At 40.6% G+C, this 20,844-nt stretch overlaps 5 protein-coding genes across 5 annotated transcripts; 3 read left to right on the top strand and 2 right to left on the bottom strand.

Annotated features, from left to right (window-relative positions):
- Nucleotides 1-187: 187 nt before the first annotated feature.
- On the top strand, nt 188-1,018 carry TPO5_1 (polyamine transporter tpo5; the record flags this gene model as incomplete). The annotated part of the gene is made up of 5 exons (XM_064821185.1): nt 188-247; nt 298-367; nt 430-450; nt 531-655; nt 725-1,018. 5 exons carry the CDS (start codon nt 188-190, stop codon nt 1,016-1,018), a joined length of 570 nt encoding a protein of 189 aa, XP_064680871.1.
- Nucleotides 1,019-1,225: 207 nt separating this feature from the next.
- On the top strand, nt 1,226-2,939 carry ATC70_001792 (uncharacterized protein; the record flags this gene model as incomplete). The annotated part of the gene is made up of 2 exons (XM_064821184.1): nt 1,226-1,710; nt 1,787-2,939. The coding sequence occupies 2 exons, from the start codon at nt 1,226-1,228 to the stop codon at nt 2,937-2,939; spliced, it is 1,638 nt and encodes a 545-aa protein (XP_064680870.1).
- Nucleotides 2,940-5,953: 3,014 nt separating this feature from the next.
- Nucleotides 5,954-6,919, bottom strand: ATC70_001791 (Phospholipase D; the record flags this gene model as incomplete). The annotated part of the gene is made up of 1 exon (XM_064821183.1): nt 5,954-6,919. The coding sequence occupies one exon, from the start codon at nt 6,917-6,919 to the stop codon at nt 5,954-5,956; it is 966 nt and encodes a 321-aa protein (XP_064680869.1).
- Nucleotides 6,920-8,727: 1,808 nt separating this feature from the next.
- On the bottom strand, nt 8,728-13,674 carry SEC6 (SNARE-binding exocyst subunit S6; the record flags this gene model as incomplete). Its single annotated transcript, XM_064821182.1, has 1 exon — nt 8,728-13,674. The coding sequence occupies one exon, from the start codon at nt 13,672-13,674 to the stop codon at nt 8,728-8,730; it is 4,947 nt and encodes a 1,648-aa protein (XP_064680868.1).
- A 1,090-nt stretch (nt 13,675-14,764) lies between these two features.
- On the top strand, nt 14,765-20,644 carry ATC70_001789 (uncharacterized protein; the record flags this gene model as incomplete). The annotated part of the gene is made up of 1 exon (XM_064821181.1): nt 14,765-20,644. One exon carries the CDS (start codon nt 14,765-14,767, stop codon nt 20,642-20,644), a length of 5,880 nt encoding a protein of 1,959 aa, XP_064680867.1.
- Nucleotides 20,645-20,844: the final 200 nt, after the last annotated feature.

The following is a 20,844-nucleotide window of genomic DNA, read 5'->3' as shown; positions in this document are numbered from 1 at the left end:
GAAGAAAAAGGGCCAATCGATAAGCCACTGATTGTCGACTGTAGAGATCCAACCTAATGAGCCATCATACCCCAGTTGCTTGATTTGTTGAAACTCCTAAATGTGTTAACCTGGGTGCCACTACTTCTTTTGACATTTCTTCCTCTCTCCCCCCTTGCTTGCTTGCCGCACATTACGAGAAAGAAAAATGTCATTTATCTTACGTCCATCTTCGAGAGCCATCTTATGCAGCACTCAAATCATCAAGGTAATACCACATGGCTTCAAATATTTACCAAATGCCAACATCTGCACTAGAGACAAGCTCATAAAAAGGCCAATATCCAAGTCAAATTGAATCAATTTGTGGAAGGTGTTGGTCTTCAAGGTAACATGCCACATCAAGCAAACACAGAGCTGAAATTAACGTTTAATCATTCGCTTTAATAGATCAAGTAGTTGCCGTCAGACGTAAGTTGGTTTCTGCTGCTCGAGTTAAATAACGGTCTTGATTTCAATGAAATTAATACACACTGTATACGCACAATTAGCTGGATTAATGCGAAATATATTATATCCTACTGGAAAAGCATCTTACATTGCCAAACAACAACAAGACGAGGTTATCAATACCAGCGTTGCAGATGCATTAGAAAAGAATGCCGCCAAAGTAGAGGTAAATCATCTTGATTGACATGACTTGCGCGCGCATTGACATTTGACTGAACCACCACGACATCAACAGCACCTCGCACAACTCGACTTGAAAAAGAAGGAATTACTGGGCCATTTAGAAGGTGTCCGTCAACTCGAATTTAATAGAGCAGTTGTGCCGAATAGTGATCACACATTCGGATCAGTTACGGCTGAGGATTTGATCAGTAAATTAAAGGAGGAATTTGGCTTGGATGTAGATAAATCAACCATCGAGGTCAAGTCCGAGGGTGGTCGTATTAAATCTTTAGGTAAACATCAAGTGTTTGTTCAAATTGGTCAAGAAACTGCCGAGATCAACGTGGTTGTTCACCCAGCAGCCTAAAAGTGGGCTCATTATAATAAATTTATATATATGAATGTGATGATGGACAGATTGGCCTCCTTTTTTTTTGGCTTGTTGTGCGCATTTTGCGTTTATTTATACATAGCCTCTATATATAAACAAGCGTATACGCTTACTACTGTTCTTCCCTTCTTTTTTTGCTTTTTTTTTTTCTCTCTCTTTTTCTGAAATCAACATTGACATATTATGGGTCAAACTATCAGTCACCGCAACTGTAAACCCAAGCTTGGATCCACTGTATTTGGATATACAACATCCACAAAAGTAACTGCTCCACCAGTATATATTAAAAAGGCGGATCAAGACAAACGAGAAGACAATGTGCTGTTCAAGCCGTTCTTATACGGTCTGCAGTCTACGGGATCAAACCATTCGGTTGATTCAGTAACAGAAAATCAAGGCAGAACGGATTCAGGGTTCCTGCTTACTGGAAGAGATAGTCAGCTTTGGAAAGATTTGATGTATGTAGATCAGACGTATTACCCAGATGAACGACAGAAAGCGACATATGAATCCGAGATAGAGGATTTACTGATTGGAGACACATTGACATTCAAAGATATCTATTGTATGTCCCAAAACAATATGCAAGACATTGATCTTACCAGAAGAGGAGTTGGCTTCATCAGCCCCAATATTGGACTACTGTCAATGATGAGAAAATTAGACTTGTAAGATAAACACATTCATACATACAATGTTGGGTGGCAATTTTTTTAAGGAGTAAACTAATTACCCACATTCTAGATCACACAATCAACTAAAAGAGATACCAGAAGCCATTGGTCATTTGCAGCAACTTGAAAATCTATCTGTAGCACACAATCAGATCACCTTTATACCTGACACCATCTGCCATCTTGTACATTTAACTGATTTCAACCTATCGCATAATCAATTAGAGCATGTCACCCCATTCATCTGCCATCTCAAAGGACTGCAAACACTGCAACTCGGACATAATCAACTGCAAGAGCTAACGGTATCTGTGGAACACCTTGGCAACTTAACGCTGCTGGATCTCTCTTACAACCCCATACATGTCTTGCCTGCCGAGATCACACAACTACCGCTCCTGCGCCGGCTTCGGTTAGACGGCTGCCCCTTCACCAAATCACTTGATCAACCGTTTGAATTAACCCACAACCCCCCGAGCTTATTAGAGACATGTGCAAGATACATCATCAAAAATGAATATCAGATCTTGTCATCAGTCATGAGTAAGAAGAAGCAAGTTGATAACAAAGCCATGGCTGCAGAGGCTTTGAGATCATTGATTACGGATCCATTATACCAGTATCTTTCCACTTTTAGTGCGTGTAGCCATTGCCAAGGGCCTTACTTTGAGTCGTATGTGAAAAGAGGCCGTTGGATTGAAAGAAATGATGTATGGGTTCCTTTGGAATACCGGTTATGTTCGGCTCACTGGTCAGCCGAATCCGATAGAGTATATGCCATGTTCTCTGCGTCTCCATCATCAACCTCTGTTTCTGGTAAAAAGGGTTCAGCAACGGTAGCAATAACAACGTCGTTTATAAAATCAAAGCCAAGGCTGCCTCTACTTGAAATTCCAGTCGTTGGGCAAACATCACCATCACCAGCAGCGGTAACAGCAGTGACAGGATCAACATCTACCCCATCAGCTTTAGCAACACGTAGATCGTGTTTCCATAATCAGCAAAGATCAGCATCTGCCAATGCACCGCCTATTATGATGCTATCAGCGACTACACAGCAGATACAGGTCAATGAGCAGTATTCGATCAGTATAACGAATGAAACAACATCTTCATCATCTTCTACAACTGCTGCTAATGCCCCTGCTTCCGCTGCAAAACGATGGCGATTCAAGGTTCGAAATAACACTTCGCTCTTCTTGAAAAATCATCGGTTGCATTGAGATATTACTCTACATAGACTAGAAACCTCGCGGCCTTACTCATAATGTTAACAAATCTCTAAATTATATACATGATTTCATTTTTCCTACTCCTTGTTCTTTCATAACAAGTAAAACACGCTGTACACTAATAAGAAACTGTTCATTAAAAATATACAAGTCGAAACATATTGCTAAACACATCAGCTAGACACAAAAACCTTTGTTTCCCAAAATAAAATCAAGAACATTACATGATTATCGGCGAGCATCTGCATTTTAAAGAAGATTGACAGATCATCGCACCTTAATTACAGCAATTGGATATACATACAGCTAATAAACTGTCGTTTCCGCCTATTATAGAGTACATTGACATCTATTACTCGTCTACTGCCACATCTAAAGAGTCCTTTCCTAAAAACTCATGTTCCTGTGGTTCCAATGTACGAATAGCTGGCCATTCATATCTCTTTGTTGATTATAAGAAATAATATGTCCCATTTTGAGTTTAATATACATTACCCTTTCGATAAATCAGCATTTTTACTAATAAAATGGCTCCGTCTTGTTTAGGATATAGATCATCTCTGAGAGGCAGATGTATTAGGCGTTGTATATTACATAAGAGGATCTGAGAATGAGCAGAGATGCGTAGCAGAAGTGAGAGGTCTTTATTCAAGCAGCACGAAGGAACATGAGTGGTGCCATCAAATGGCTAATCTATATCTTGGTTCCTAGAGTGGTAGCTTATGGCCTTTCGTCCCTGGAAGTGGGTTTCAATCCCGACAAATGTTCTTCCGTCAAAGCTATTAGGAAGAACATTCTATCCTGGATTATCTTTGTTGTTTATCCTTGACTGGTGGTTCATGAGCTCTTATGCAGCACATTCTCGTTAACTGCTTCAAGGCTTACACAATTATCCCGCATTCAAGATCAAGGTCCTATTGCTGCGGCACTGTCAAATAACTATAAATACTACCTTTGAAATCTACACTAGTTTTGTTCCTCATTCAATCTTGGAATAACATAATAAATATATTCAGTTCTAATTGTATTTCCTCTGTCTATATTTTGTTATTCTAAACACGTCTATGCCTATATCTTTCATGTTGTACATCCCTCCTAGACACTTTTAATACATTTCAAGTTTATACCTGGCACTTTGCTCGTTTTCGTAAATACATTACGCATACAGCTGCAAGGCATAGTAAAACAGGTAATAATTGGATAAACTGCTGGAGCACAAATCAAAGTAATCAAAGGCATAAAAACATTGAGGATAAATTTAAAAAATACCTTTCACATGAAATTGTTTCATGAATGGGTAGACTAAATGATTGTACGTTGACTTATACTTTTGAATAAAGAAGAATCTAAGTCGTAACTATGTGGACGCCTTTTTATCACAAACATGAAATCTTAAAAAATGACGGATCAATAGAAGATCAACTAGCTAAAACCCTTTAGTGCCTCATCCTCCGAGCCAATCAGATTGCTTGAAAACTCCGCTGACTTAAAAAAAATTGCGAGGGTTTCCCCCTGTTTTGATGTGAGGCAAAATTTTAAGCACCGCTAAGTATACCAAATCTAGCCCTGTGCTATCATTAAACTTCCTCCCAGGTACTAGAGCATGCCTTACCACACCACCTAGCTTTAAATACTGGCATTGAGACCCTGAATCGTCACTAAAGTAAGTAGCGATAACCAAGTGGAGGCAGCCTATCCGCCTCCTAGCCTCGGATAGAGTCTTGTTGAGCTTCAGGGATAGGCGCATCCACACAACGTAAAGAGGTATGCTTCAAAAGAAACAGAATAATAAAAGAAACGAACATAATAATACTATAGGAGTATAGTAGTATATATGTAGGCAAAAGAAAAAAAGAATACTCACACGAAGTGAGTCAAAGAAAAGTATGTTATAGCTACAACTGTTATGTCAAAATACAATGTAAAATTGAATCTGCCAAAGAATTACACTTTTATTGAGAATGCATCCCAAGGATGCATTTATATACTTTTCATTATGCTAGGGTTTACAGCATGATGATGAACTATAATACAAATAGGTATACTATCTACCCAACAATTGATTTGTAAATCATGATTAGCATGATTTACCCAAAGGACCTAAGAATAGCCTAAAACCTTTAGTGTGAGACCTTGCTATGACATTTGATATAACAAACATTATTAAAAATTTTCACATTATTATATTCTTGTCATTGCAACAAAAATGCATACATGAGCAATGTGCATGATAACAGTCTCATGATGTAAAACAACACAAACGCGCACAATTGCAGGAGCAACGGTAGCAGCAGTATAAGTGCGTAATACAACATGAAGACCAATGTTGTTTTCATGTGAAGCGACAGAGGCAACACTAACAATCCACAGCTATATGAAAAAGTATTACAAGGGCAATACAATTTTATAGCAGTGTGTCATGCTTGTTGTTCGTAAATATGAAGCAACAGCATTGCTAGTATTTGTTGAGCTGATCATATCACAGCCAACAAAAGAGAAAGAAATGGCAATAATAAAGCAAACAGCATGAATGCATTATCGCGGGAAAGGAAGCAATAGTACAAACGTTCAAAGAAGCTTTATAACATTGCGACCACAAGAAAAAACAGTTACTTACCAATTCTTACCACAACTGTGGAATTTGAGGCTTGATAGACTAAAATTCACGGAAAAAAAAAGAATAAAAAAACAGTAAAGTCAGCTTGATAAAGGTATGTTTTATTATCAAACTGACAGGTGTGAAGTAAAACTGAAGTCTCTCTACTGGCCAGGTAGATGCTCCTTCTTATATACTATAACAATAGATAAAAGTTCTATTAATTGGATTAACAAATAAGTCAACTCAGATCAACTAATGTCTAATCATGCTAAAAGACAACTCCAGCAAGCTAATCATGATTTAGCTTTGCCTGGATGAATAATTAGACTCTCATCCAAAGTACCCTGATCTATCGTTTCTATAAGGATAATTAATATCGATCTAGGTTGTTGAGCAATAAGAGTCTTCAAAAGATGGGATCGCCCAGATTTTTACCAAAGATAGGATTGAAATCAGTGATGGGATAAAGTTCGTCCTTTTCACAGATCTTAAGAATTTCAGCAGCATAGTGGGAGTGTACCAGAAGAGAGACAACATGCTTGGCAGGACGTTGGATGGCATATACACGTTTGAGATTGATTTTGAGCAACTCCAAACGAGTGCGAAGATTGGCGTGCTTGGTTTTGTGGCTACAAGGAAGGTAGACACAAGTATAACCAGGAGGAGGCAGAGTTGAAGTGGCAGTATTAGAGGAGGAAGACATTTGCATATCATCACCATCCGTTGTGTCAGCAGCAGTAGGAGTAGAAAATAGACGTAAAGCCCATTTCTTGGCTTCAGCAGCATCAGAGGGGACTTTGGCTTTAGAAGAAGACTTCTTGGAAGTTTTCTTGTTAGAACCAGAGCTCTTCTTGGAGTTGGCAGTAGTGGTGGCAGTGGTGGCAGTGTTGGCAGTAGGCTTGGCATTGGCAGATCCCTTTTTGGTACCTGAATTCAAGGTTGGGAAATCCTTTTCCGATGCATAACGAGATGCAGCAGATCCAGATTTGGTACGTGTGAAGCTGACATTTGGAGTAAGATTCAGACGAGTGGCTGAGGCAGCAGAGGTATTATTGGTAGCAGCAGTGAGGGTGGATCGTTCCAGTAAACGGGTGAGAATCAGATTCTGTTCTTGGAGCTTGACTACCAGATCAATCAACTCTGATTGCTTCAAGTTATTGTAATAATCACGGCCGGCAATGTCTTGCTGCATTGAATCGCGGCGGCGCTTATTGGAGGTGGAGGTGGATGCATTGGTAGAAGCTGAGGCAGATCCAGAGGTGGTGATCATAGTGGAGGTCCAATCGGAGGATGGTGCCTCGATGGATTGTGCTGCACCGGTAGAACTCGGTGGAGCAGAGTTTAGATTCGGCGGGATCGGCGAACCTGGCATTCGGAAAAGCGAAAGATTAAGATGGTTGGGGTGATTAAGCGGCTAAACAGGCGGCTGAACGGCAAGAGGTTTTTCCGAAAAAGTATAAATACTGCTGATGTCTACACGCGTAGAGTCGATATGTCAGGGTTGAAGGGTATTCTGACAGTGATTTAGATCTGCAGGATATCATTGACAGACTAAACACAAACAAGAATAAGAAGCGCAGGTTTAAACCTAGAGCGCCAGCTACCAGGAACATTAAACAGCGATTAACCTGGATAGCGCACAACATTACACAAACTATATTGGATAAAATCAATGTTCAAATCTAATATTAATAAAGTACCTTTTTATCCATTCAACTAAAAGGCTATATACATTCCTGCATAATCCCTACATCTATATCTATATCTATCTCGATCAGATCTCAGATTGCATATACTATCTCTACGTATTCGCATCTGACAATTGGTAGCAACTTTCGTACTTTTTTATTTCCTTTTTTTCTATCCTGTCGCCTACAGCAGAATAGTAAACAAAAGTTGAACAGCAAGACACGCCGGCTAAGTATTCATTAAAGGGAAAGATCGAAACAGATATATTAGATCTTTGCATTTACTGAATCATAATAGTCAACCCTCCTATATTCATAGTCGTTCCTAGTTTCTATCTTTGAACACTATACATTGCTATACATCTCGCTCGTGTTGATTTCTATTCCACCAGCTCGGAGAACCCAAACCTGATACTGAATTGTTTATATACATTGACACTGTGGAATTTGAGGCTTTACAGACTAAAATTCACGGAAAAAAAAGAATAAAAAAACAGTAAAGTCAACTTGATAAAGGTATATTTTATTATCAAACTGACAGGTGTGAAGTAAAACTGAAGTCTCTCTACTGGCCAGGTAGATGATCCTTCTTATATACTATAACAATGGATAAAAGTTCTATTAATTAGATTGACAAATAAGTCAACTCAGATCAACTAATGTCTAATCATGCTAAAAGACAACTCCAGCAAGCTAATCATGATTTAGCTCTGTCTGGATGAATAATTAGACTCTCATCCGAAGTACCCTGATCTATCCTTTCCATAAGGATAATTAATATCGATCTAGTAGCATGTATCCGATAGGTACAGTCTTCTTAGTCTATATTAATAGTACATATCTGAGTGTATATCGCTAAGCATACATCTTTAGCATGTATCTGGATATATGGCATGTCTATAGCATATCGTATGCATGTCTATAGCATGTCTCATATATAGTACAAGTCTGTAGTACATAAAGTATCTGTAGCTAGTATCGCGGATATAAGCATGTGTCTTATAGCGTGGATCATAAAGTGCACATCTGAAGCAACAAGCTCATATTGCATTAATCTTGGTGCCTATCCAGATATGGTAAACATCCGTAGTCAATGTCGGAATACAAGTATAAGTCTATAGTGCCATCCATGTCCGTGGTGCCATCTATAGCCTATATCTTATATAGTATGAATCTTATAGTACTAGCGTATCTGAAGTCCATATCTTCTCATGATCATAGTATAAATCGATATCGTACATCTAATCCAGTGTACATACAGTTTATATCTAAATCTGGTAACTGGATGAACTGTCGGAATGCAGATCATAGTGGATGTATTCCACATTTGCCCCCACCAGTTTCAACGCATGTTGACTAATTCAAAGAATTATGTAAACGATCAATGATCTGTATTTCGCATTCGCTGACAAAGATATAACGCAATGTGATAGTCTAAAGGTGCTACTGCAATTTGCATGTTGCCCTGATATATCCCATGACAAACATCACTTTACTGTTCTGCAACGTTGAGTCTCTTAGAGCCTCTCAAACGCTTGTCAGAATCATCACGCTTACGCTTTGATTTGGAGGAAGCAGTGTCACTATTTAGTGCCTGTCTTCTCTTCTCAAGCAGCTCATATTCCTTGATCTTTGCCCAGTACTTACGAATGGTTTGAGGGTTGTTGAACGATGCAGCAGTTTCCCAGGAGTTGGAAGCTTCTCCAAATGTCTTCCATTTTACCAAATACTCTCTATTGTGTTCAGGACCACGATGCGCTCTGATCTCGTCAACCTCATATACTTCTTGTTCGATGATAGACTCGTCGATTGCTACCAGCTTCAATTCAGATGGCACATAGTCGCGATGTAGTAGTTCATTCATATCGTCTTTCAACACATATGTAGATCTTTTCTTTTGAACAACTTGATAAGGTCCATCATAAGCGGCCTCAAGTTTGCTTTCTCTATGCGGAAGTCTTACCATAACCCAATCACCAACTTTGAAGTGTGTAATCTTGTGATGCTTATTGAATCGCGTTGCTTGCTCTTCAATAATGCGTTGTGTTCTTTGGTTAATAGCTGGAAAGACAACCTGGTTCATAATCTCTGCCTTCTTGCGTAGCTCACCGAGAGTCATAGGCTTCTTTGGTAAGTTGTCCTTGATCTTAGGATCATCGTAGTCTACGAATCTATTCAATGGTCTAGCAAACATCAATTGAAAAGGTGCACTCTCAGTGCGATACCTAATTTTTGTGTTTATAGCCAGTTGAGTTCCAGGTAGAACCGAGTCCCAGTCATAGATGTGTTCACTGACCATCTTACGAAGTGCATTAAGAATATTTTTAACACCTGATTCGGATGCACCATTGCCCCTAGCGTGGAAAGCCGTAGAGTATCTTTGATTGATGCCAAGTGCTTTACCGATCTCGCTCATCAAAGCACTCTTGAATTCACGTCCATTATCAGATTGTAGTATTTGTACTACGCCAAAGTCTCCAAAGATGGTAGTCAGAGCTCTAGCGACAGTATCGGTTTGTTTGTTGGGCAATGCACGAGTTATAATAAATCTGGTGCAAATGTCGTATACAACTAATATATATATATTGCCATTGTTGGTTGGAGTTAACGGACCAAGAAAGTCAATGCCTATGTGATCAAATGGACCATACGCTACAACGTTTCTCAGTTCATGGTAACCCTTTTGAACTACATTGTGTCTTGCACATTCCATACATGATTGACAAATTGCCTTTGCATCATCATATAGACCTGTCCAATGAATACCTTCTTCATGTAGTTTCTTGACAATACTAGCGGCACCAAAGTGTCCAAATTCATGAGTTTCACGAAGCAGTTGGTCTCTCTCATTGTCAGGTGGTGCAATGTAAGCAACGCTTTCATAATTGCCCTCCTTGATCTTCATAGCAAGTACATTCAAGTGCTTGTCTTTGTTATAGACTACTTTGTTCTTGGTTAGATAATGCTTTGTTTGCTTATTGTTGCCAATGAATCGTTTCTTGGAGCCTTTGCTTCTCATGATATTCTTTTGTAATTTAGCAATTTTCTTATCACTGTCTCCCGCCAGCTCTGTATGATCTTCTAAAGGTTCATACAAGCGACTAAGTTTGTCAGGTAAGATGTTGTCTAAGCCCTTGATATGAGTAAATTGCAGTTGGGGATACTCGTTTAAAATCTCCATGTAATTTTGAATGACTCTAGTAGGACATTTACATGTGTAGATATAAATCAGAGCTCGATGATCTGTCATAACCTCAATCTCAGGATGCCCGTACAATAAGGGTCGCAAACGAACTAAACCGAATAACACGGCATACAGTTCTCGTCTGAGGACAGGCCAGTTCTGTTGGGATTTGGTCAGAGATTTGCTCAACATCGCCACATAGACTGTGCGTCCTTGATCGTCGCGCTGCGTCAAAATGACTGCAACTGCATATAAGCTAGCATCACATTCAAGATAAAATTTCTTATTCATGTCTGGTGCAGTCAGTAAAGCTTCAGATAACAAGACCTTCTTGATAATCTCAAGTCGTTTGGTGTGCTCATCAGTCCATTTGCTACCAGCATCTGGATCATTTCGTAGAGCATCAATAGGCGCCATCAGTTTTGACAGATTTGGGATGTGTGGTCTCAAATATGAAATAACACCAGCTAGTTGTTTAACCTGTTTGGCAGATTTGCATGGACCCCAATGATCAATGTCAGAGAGACGTCGCATGTCAACCTTGGAAACATGAGGACCAACTACAAAGCCTAGCAAGTAGATGCTAGATCGAAACCAGGAGCACTTTTCAACACCAATCTTTAAGTTGGCATGTGTCAAGCGTCTCAGCACCTCCTTAATCAATTCGCAATGACTGGATAAGGATGAAGATACGAGGCATAGGTCGTCCACATAGACCTCCACGTTGGGCATATCAGAAAACAAAATGTTCATGACAGAGCTAAAGACAGATGTGATTGGGCGCAACCCGAAACAGCAGCCTAACCATCTATACGATTTTCCTCTAAAATTGAACAAAAGCACATTTCTTGATATGTCAGAAATTCTAAATGAAAAATATGCGTTTTTCAGATCGATTTTCGAAAATATTGTCCCCTTCTGCTTGATCCGGGTGAAGATATCCTGTATATTTGGTATCTCAAATTGGTTTGTATTGTTGGGCATATGCTGGTTGATCCTCCGCACATCCATACAAACTCGAGTTTTGGTGGGTTTGCCATCACTGTCCTTCTTTGATACTGCAATGAGAGGGCTGTTGAATAAGCCGTTAGGTCTACACTGTTCTACAATTCCTGCATCCAGCCATTCATTCAATTGCTTTTCGATTTCGGGCATTGCATGATGTGCGATCGGATATTGCTTGACGTAGTAATCAACATTCTCCTTGATTGGTATAGTGATCTCAGATTCAGGCACGTTACAAAACGTTCCAGGCTTGATTCTCTGATTCTCATCAATAGCATCTTGGATGTTGCTCATATACTTATTCTCCTCAGCTTGGGATTCAAAGATTGATGCGGTTTCTGGATCAATAGAATGTTTAGTATCGAAATTGACATTTTCGAAATCGATGCTTTCAAGAAGCTCTGATTTCTCTTCCTCTGTAAGATGTCCAATATCAGCAAACTTGTGAGCAACGCCAGTTAGCCCAATTCTAAGTCGACTCAATGTGTCTACACCCAGTAGCACATCAAAATCGCCTAGGTCCTGAATAAAATTGGATAGCTCAAACGAGTGATCAAATGCAATGTCATTAAGATATCTTATCTTGATAGCTGGTGTTTTACCCAATCTCTTTACTGAATGACTCAGAAAGTTCAAATTGCCTTCAACAGAAATAATATCTTGGGAAGTGAATAGTAGTTTATTGTGAAAAATGTTTTTATTTAAGAAGGTGGAATCTGATCCCGTATCTACTTTCGCGATCAAACGGACTGGTTTTCCTTCTTTGCTCTCTAAAATAATAGGAGTCAGTAACTGAAATGGATTGAAACTTTCAGGTACATTTTTCACATTAGACTTACAGTTGAGCGAGGCATCCTCTGCTTCAATCTCGTCCAAGCAAGCATCTATCTCCTCCATGGTGACATCTCCAATAGCATCACCAATGTCAGAATCAGTGCCACTTTCAATGGTAGCATCATTGGTCACAGAACCAGAACCAGAACCAGAACCAGACTTGTTGTCCTCAGGAACAGTAGTTTTCACCGTATGAACTTCAATGTTCCTTCTTGACTCTCTTTCTTTCTTCCAGTCGTAGAACTCTTGACATCGATGGCCATAAGCACGGGGCTTATTGCAAAAGTTGCAGGTTTTGGGACCAGAAGGTAAGGAGTTCACAGTGCGAGGAGCAGCAGTAGTGGCCCGGTTGGGCTTGTTTTCAGAGCCAAATTGCTTCAATCGTGATTTGCAGTCAGCAGTGTTGTGGTTAGCAGCATTGCCACCATGCTTCGGACAGAAATAACCAGTGCTGGCCATCTTGGTATTTTTGGATTGAGATATACCAGCAGCATCAGCCTTGCGCTTTCCTTTCAGATCCACCACCTCTGATTCACCGCGAGCTTGCTCATCCGCCAGAAACAAAGGAAGCACACACTCGTAGATCTCATTAATAGTCCAACGATGATTCGAGTCCCTCTTCACCAACATTTGATTCACCATCATCTGCTGGTTTTTCTTGAGTAGTGAGCATTGGTAAAACTTGGCCAGAGTGTTGCTTTCAAGGGGGAAACCAGCTTCTTGCACATTCTTCATGAATCTGTTTGTGTAGTTCTGAAGAGTGTCAGAAGTCTTCATCCTCATGTTGAAGAGCTTGGAGATCAGGTCCATAGAGTTGACAGGGACACCATAGTGTTTGACAAAAAGAGCCTTGGCAGATTCCCAGTTGGAGCATTTGAGAAGATCATTATTCACCCAGGTCTTGTATGTAAAGTGCATTGAAACGGGGATGTATTGCTTCCATACCTGCTCTACATCATTGCTCGAAGCATGCATCACAGTCTCAAAAGAGCTGAAGAAGTGTTCCAATGAACTATAGCTTGGATAACCTTCGTAGTGCTTGGTTTGACCGACTATTTGAAAACGAGGAATATCTCTCAGGTTGACAGGTCTCAATTGCTTTTCAGCCTTGTCAGTAAGAGCACTCAAGTGGGTCTCGTAACTGGAGATCCTTTTAGAGATCCTATCAGCAGCCTCCAACGTTTCCTCGGGACAAGCAGCATCACCAATATAAATATTTTCGAGCTCTTTTCTTGCATCCTTGATTCTGGCTTGCAATCTCTCGATAGCAGATTCAGGGCAGGATGAATTAGGAGTCTTGATTCCAGAAAACGATCCAGTGGTAGAGCCAACAACAGAGTTAGTGGTCTCATCAACAGTGATCTGACCAGTTTCAGTAGGTTCGTTCATGATGATATCTTGCTGTTCAGGGTTCATAGTGATTTAAATAAAATAAGATAAAATATAATATAATAAGATTGTAAAGTGGATAGTGTAAAAGTGATAACCTTTGAGTTGAAAAAAATGTGGAATTTGAGGCTTTACAGACTAAAATTCACAGAAAAAAAAGAATAAAAAAACAGTAAAGTCAACTTGATAAAGGTATATTTTATTATCAAACTGACAGGTGTAAAGTAAACTGAAGTCTCTCTACTGGCCAGGTAGATGATCCTTCTTATATACTATAACAATGGATAAAAGTTCTATTAATTAGATTGACAAATAAGTCAACTCAGATCAACTAATGTCTAATCATGCTAAAAGACAACTCCAGCAAGCTAATCATGATTTAGCTCTGTCTGGATGAATAATTAGACTCTCATCCGAAGTACCCTGATCTATCCTTTCCATAAGGATAATTAATATCGATCTAGTAGCATGTATCCGATAGGTACAGTCTTCTTAGTCTATATTAATAGTACATATCTGAGTGTATATCGCTAAGCATACATCTTTAGCATGTATCTGGATATATGGCATGTCTATAGCATATCGTATGCATGTCTATAGCATGTCTCATATATAGTACAAGTCTGTAGTACATAAAGTATCTGTAGCTAGTATCACGGATATAAGCATGTGTCTTATAGCGTGGATCATAAAGTGCACATCTGAAGCAACAAGCTCATATTGCATTAATCTTGGTGCCTATCCAGATATGGTAAACATCCGTAGTCAATGTCGGAATACAAGTATAAGTCTATAGTGCCATCCATGTCCGTGGTGCCATCTATAGCCTATATCTTATATAGTATGAATCTTATAGTACTAGCGTATCTGAAGTCCATATCTTCTCATGATCATAGTATAAATCGATATCGTACATCTAATCCAGTGTACATACAGTTTATATCTAAATCTGGTAACTGGATGAACTGTCGGAATGCAGATCATAGTGGATGTATTCCACAGACACAAACATTCAGCAAACTACACTACTATACAACCAATACAACCAACCAAGATTTCACACCTCAAATCAATACTCTCCCTCATTCTCGATCAAACATCCAACATATTACCCAACATGGCTGATCAGCAAGCACCCAATCCTCAAGGAGAACAACCTCAAATCTCACCAGATTACTCTCAATTTATGGAACAAAACCAGGTCATGCTCACCAACATGATGAAAGCTTTCATTCAGGCACAAAATCATGCACCTACTGTCAAGTTGCCAACACCACCTACTTACAGTGGAAATCGCAATGCAAGCGAGATTGATGCCTGGATTCGTTTGATTGATAAACAAAAGCTGCACAATGAATGGACTGACGAACGCACCTACAATTTTGCTTCTTCCTTGTTATCTGGGCGTGCTGCCACCATTGTGGCTCATCATGAAGACCCCAACAGTCATTTCACGACACCTACCACTTGGACCGCACTCAAGGAAATCTTGATCAACAACTTCCGTCCCTCCAATGACCAAGATTTGGCTCGTGATGTTCTGGTTACCATTCGCCAAACAAGTTCAATTCGTGATTATGTGGATCGCTTCATGGATGCTGTCATTCCCATCAAGGATATCGGTGAACGTGAACAGTGTGATCGTTTTATGAGAGGTTTGAAGGACAAGGATTTGATTGCTTCGATGCGTGCCATGCCTATCGAATCACGTACTTTGGAGAGACTGTTCTCTGATGCTTTGGCGTATGAATTTGCGCATCATCCGGAGATCAGTGCTGGTGTTCAGACAAACACCAGATACAACATCAACAGCGACGTACAGCCTATGGATTTAGATGCCATCATGCATCGCAACAACAACAACAACCACAATAGCAGCAACAACAGATATAACAACAGAAACAACAACAGAAACAACCGTGGCCGTGGTAGACAACATGACCCCAGTCTCACTTGTTTCCACTGCAAGAAAACTGGACACACCACCAAGAACTGCTACATTCGTGCCATTGAAATCATGCATGCTTTCGACAAATTGGATCTGGACACTAGACGCAAGCTATTCAAGAATGTTGGTGTTTTGAACTGTATTCTGGATGTTGAATACATGGAAGAGGAAAACCATGGTTGTGATTGCAGCCAATGTCAAAGTAGTAATAAAGCTAGTGGCTCCTCTTACTTGCTGTCTTTATGTGATAAAATTGCAGATGAGAAAAGAAATGCACAGATGGATGATTTGAATCAAGTCATTGCCATGATGGATGCCTCTGCTGTTTCTTCTCCTGTTTTGGTTTCTGTGCCTGTTATTCCCCCTGATAATGTCTCTGTACCTGTGCCAGACAACAATAAAGTGGTAAATGTCGTTTCGCCACCCTCGTTGGATCAGGGCTTAGTATCGAATACCGTGGAAGAGAAGGTAGACTCAAACCCCGTGGTTGTCAACTCAAATGCCCGTCGTCCTGTGGAATTGACCCCTATAATTCATGACTTGGATATGTCAACTACCGTTGATCTCACCACTGATTCGGTGTACCTGACAAACCTACTGAATGCAGCAAATACCTCAACTCTACCTTTGTATGGAGCAACTATCAGACTCAACCGATCTCCGGGTGTAGTCAATGTCAAGTGCCTAATTGACAATGGTGCGAGTGAAAACTATATCTCAAGCAGAATTGCAAGGATGATTGAGGGCCATCGTAGCGTGATCCACGGTAGAGAGGTTGAAACTGCAGGTGGGAATGTATCTCCTATCAATGAAAAGATTGTCTACGATTTGAATTTGCAAGGTCATACAAGTCCAATGTCAGCATTCGTCTTTGATACAAAGTTTGATGTCATTCTTGGTAGATCCTGGCTCAAGGAACACAAACCTGTTGCAGATTGGTTTGATGATACATGGACCTTGTCTTGTTGTGGTTCTGGTAAAACCACTATCTCACCTACGTCGTCTTCCTGTGTGGCAAGCACACCAACTCAACAACCGCCTGAACTAAACTATCTGGTATCTCATCTTCAAGCAGAAAAAATGTTGAAGGAGGAAGGCACAAATGCATGTTTCTTGTACATGATGGATAAAGGAGAGAAGGATGGCGCAAGCACTGGAATTATTCAAGAGAACGTGGTATGGACAGATCAACTGATGAAGGATTTTCCAACGGTTTTTCAAGACAAATTACCTGGCCTACCACCCAACAGACAAAATTTCTCGCATGTGATCAACGTCCCTGAAGGTGTCAATCCCATCAATAGACCTCCTTTTCGTATGAGTCCAGCTGAACTTGATGAATTACAGCGTCAACTGACCGAATTGCAATCTCTGGGCCTCATTCGACCATCGTCGTCACCATGGGGTGCTCCTGTATTGTTCGTCAAGAAGAAAAATGGTGAAATGAGAATGTGTATTGACTACCGTGCGCTGAACAAGGTTACTATCCGTAATTCTACTCCTCTACCTCGTATAGACGAATGTCTGGATCGTTTGCAAGGTGCTTCTTGGTTCACTTGCCTGGATCTTCGTTCAGGCTACCACCAAATTAGGCTAAAAGACTCTGATATCCCACTTACTGGATTTAATACCCGATATGGTAAATGGGAATGGCTTGTGCTGCCTTTCGGGCTTTCAAATGCCCCACCCAGTTACCAAACTTGGATGAACGGAGTTTTAAAGGATTGCATTGACAAGTTCGCCCTGGTTTACTTGGACGACTGCTGTATCTTTAGCAAAACGAAAGAAGACCATATCAAGCATGTTCGTCAAGTATTATCCATCTTTGAAAAGGAAGGGCTCATTGTCAACCTGAAAAAGTGTGAGTTTGGTAAGCGTGAACTGGAATTCTTGGGTTACAAGGTCTCGGCAAACGGCATCTTGCCATCTTCGTCAAAAGTGAAAGCTATTCAAGACTGGCCACGACCTACCAATGTTCAAGAGGTGCGTCAATTTGTTGGATTAGCACAGCATTATCGCCGTTTCTGCCCGAATTTCTCTTCTGTGGCTGCCCCTCTTACTGAATTAACCCATGGTAATGGTGCTAAGAAGCGCGCTATTGTCTGGAATGATCAATGTGAAGTTAGTTTCAAAGCCATCAAGCAAATGCTAACATCATCTCCTTTATTGAAACTACCTGACATGCGCAAGCCATACCGTATTGAAACTGACTCGAGTGATTTTGGAGTAGGCGCAGTGCTCTTACAAGAGGATTCTGATTCTTCTGCTTGGTTGCCAATTGCGTATGAATCAAAGAAATTGTCTCCGGCTGAACAGAAATTGCCTGCCCAAGAACGTGAACTGATTGCTATTATTCATGCTTTGAGAACTTGGCGTTGTTTTGTTGATGGCTGTCAAGGTGGTTATACTGTGTATAGTGATCACAAGCCTCTGATCTACTTCAAATCTCAACTGAACCCCACACCCCGTCTTGTTCGCTGGATTGCAGACTATGAAGCATTCTCACCGAACATTGAATACAAAGCCGGAAAGGACAACCAGGTGGCCGATGCTCTCTCAAGAAAGCCAGATTTGCTTGTGGACAATGGTGAGGATATTCCTTCTTTGGCACCTGAATACTTGTATGCTGCTTGGGGTCAGCTATCTGACACCATCAAATCGGACTGGCCAATATTGTACGTCAACAAGAACTATGAGAAGATGAAATCAGATGTGTTGAGGAAGCGCATGGAAAAGGAAGAGGATCAGTTTGTAGTACGTCAAAGGACAGTATATAGATTAATAAAGACCGAGGAGGGATCAGTGAAGCAAGTCAAATTCATCCCATTTTCGGATCGTGCTGATTTAGTGTTCAAGTATCATGAAGCTTTTGGGCATGCTGGTATCAAGACTATGCTGAAAATGCTCACGGAAAGGTACTGGTGGCCAGGTTTGCGAAAGGATATTCTAGACTGGTTGAAAACTTGTACTGCTTGTCAGCTGAATAGTCGTCGTGATCATGTTCATCAAGATGTCATGCACCCTCTACAAATACCTCAAGCTTTTGATCGTTGGCATTTGGATTTTGTGGGTGAATTGCCTACAACTGGAAATGGAAACAAATGGTTGTTGACGGCTGTGGATTACCTCACAAACTGGCCTATCGCAAGATCAGTACCTGTAGCATCTACGGAAGCGGTAGCGGATTTCATCTATGAGGAGATTGTCATGCGATTTGGCTGTCCCTCTGAAATTGTGACGGATCGAGGTGCCAACTTTACTAGTGGCCTTGTAGCAGCTTATACCAAGCGTGTTGGAACAAACCACAAGCTGACCTCGGCATTCCACCCTCGCACCAACTCCAAAGTTGAACGATACAATGGCGTGATCAAGCAAATGCTTCGTAAGTACGTCAATGGTGCTATTCATCGCTGGGATGATTTTGTACATGCGGCTTTGTGGGCAAGTCGAATTCGAGTGCACTCAACAACTGGTTTTTCACCCTATTATCTGGTGTACGGACGCGAACCTAGACTGCCTGGTGATATTTTGAGGCCATATATTACCAAAGAAATGCTGTTGAATAAACGCACTGTAGCTGACCTGACCTCGCGTGAACTAGAATTACTTGGTCAACATCGTGCTGCTGCAGAATTCCGTTTGAAAGCCATGGGGGAAGCTGACAAGAAACGTTGGGATGCCAAGATCAAGCCTACAAATTTCGAAATTGGTGACATGGTTATGCTAACTCATGAAGGCAAATTTGGTTTGGAACCTCGCTATAAAGGACCCTACATAGTGACAAAGGTGTTCCCTGACTTTGGTACTTATCAACTAGAGACTGTTACTGGTGAACCATTGCAATCATTGGTGCATGTGGACAGATTGAAAGCAGCAAAAGGTGACAAACCAACAGAGCCATGGTATGATCCTACTTCTAGTCGTCGTGCGGTTCGTGAAGCTGATCGTCTTCGTATTGATTCAAACACCAATTCCATTGATCCCAATGGCACTACTACCACTACTGCCTCATCATCAACACCGGGTTTTCCCTCAAATCTAGGTCTGAATCAGCCTCAAGATGATTTTATCGATATGCCTGTCCCAATTCACAGCACACCAACACACAGTTCAACTACACCACCTACTACCGCCATTACCACCACTACAACGGAATCACCAAACAACACTCAGTATCATCATATAGTCGCACAGCAACAGATATCAGACGAGGATAGTTCTCTACATGGCAGCAGTGTGATGGATGAAATCGAGGACAACGAGCATGGATTGGATCAGATTACGGATGGATACGATTTTTCGTCGTTGGCTGATAGCGATATTGAAATTCCAGATCAACCATCAGCACCATCTCCACCACCAGTCATGGTTCCATCATCGTCATTCTCTACAACATCGTCTTATATGTCATCACAATCTACAGTGTCAAATACAAGTGATGACGCCGCAATCAACGAAACAGTTAGTGTGGATACAGATCTCGAACTGGATGAACGTGTGTCAGAGCCAGAAAATACAGATATGGTGCCAGATCTTCGAAATGAACCTCATGTTGTTCCTCCTGCTAGCCCGCCTTCTGTTAGTCAAGCTACGCCAGAACCTGATTCCACTACTATTGTGAATTTTTTCCCTCCTACTGATACAAACCAAACCCCCATTGTACTTACTTCTCGTCCTGGGCCACCAAAAAGTACTTTTGTCTTCAAAACTCCTGCCATTCCAAAGATTCACACGCAAAATGAGACCACCCAACCTGCAAAAAACGTCGATCTCTCTTCTCACATGCCAAACACTGCCACTGGTTCATCAAGTTCAAGTGATGTTCAGGGTCGAACATTTGTCTCGAAGGGGGGTGATGTCAGGGTTGAAGGGTATTCTGACAGTGATTTAGATCTGCAGGATATCATTGACAGACTAAACACAAACAAGAATAAGAAGCGCAGGTTTAAACCTAGAGCGCCAGCTACCAGGAACATTAAACAGCGATTAACCTGGATAGCGCACAACATTACACAAACTATATTGGATAAAATCAATGTTCAAATCTAATATTAATAAAGTACCTTTTTATCCATTCAACTAAAAGGCTATATACATTCCTGCATAATCCCTACATCTATATCTATATCTATCTCGATCAGATCTCAGATTGCATATACTATTTCTACGTATTCGCATCTGACAGATAGTATCTCCTCCTCAATGGTCCAGTTTAAATGTTAATTTATTATAAAAGAGAGGATTTTAGG

This window comes from Mucor velutinosus, assembly GCF_035048745.1.
Source record: "Mucor velutinosus strain NIH1002 chromosome Unknown tig00000093, whole genome shotgun sequence".
Classification (NCBI taxonomy): Eukaryota; Fungi; Mucoromycota; class Mucoromycetes; order Mucorales; family Mucoraceae; genus Mucor; species Mucor velutinosus.
This window is presented reverse-complemented; position numbering and strand designations above follow the sequence as displayed.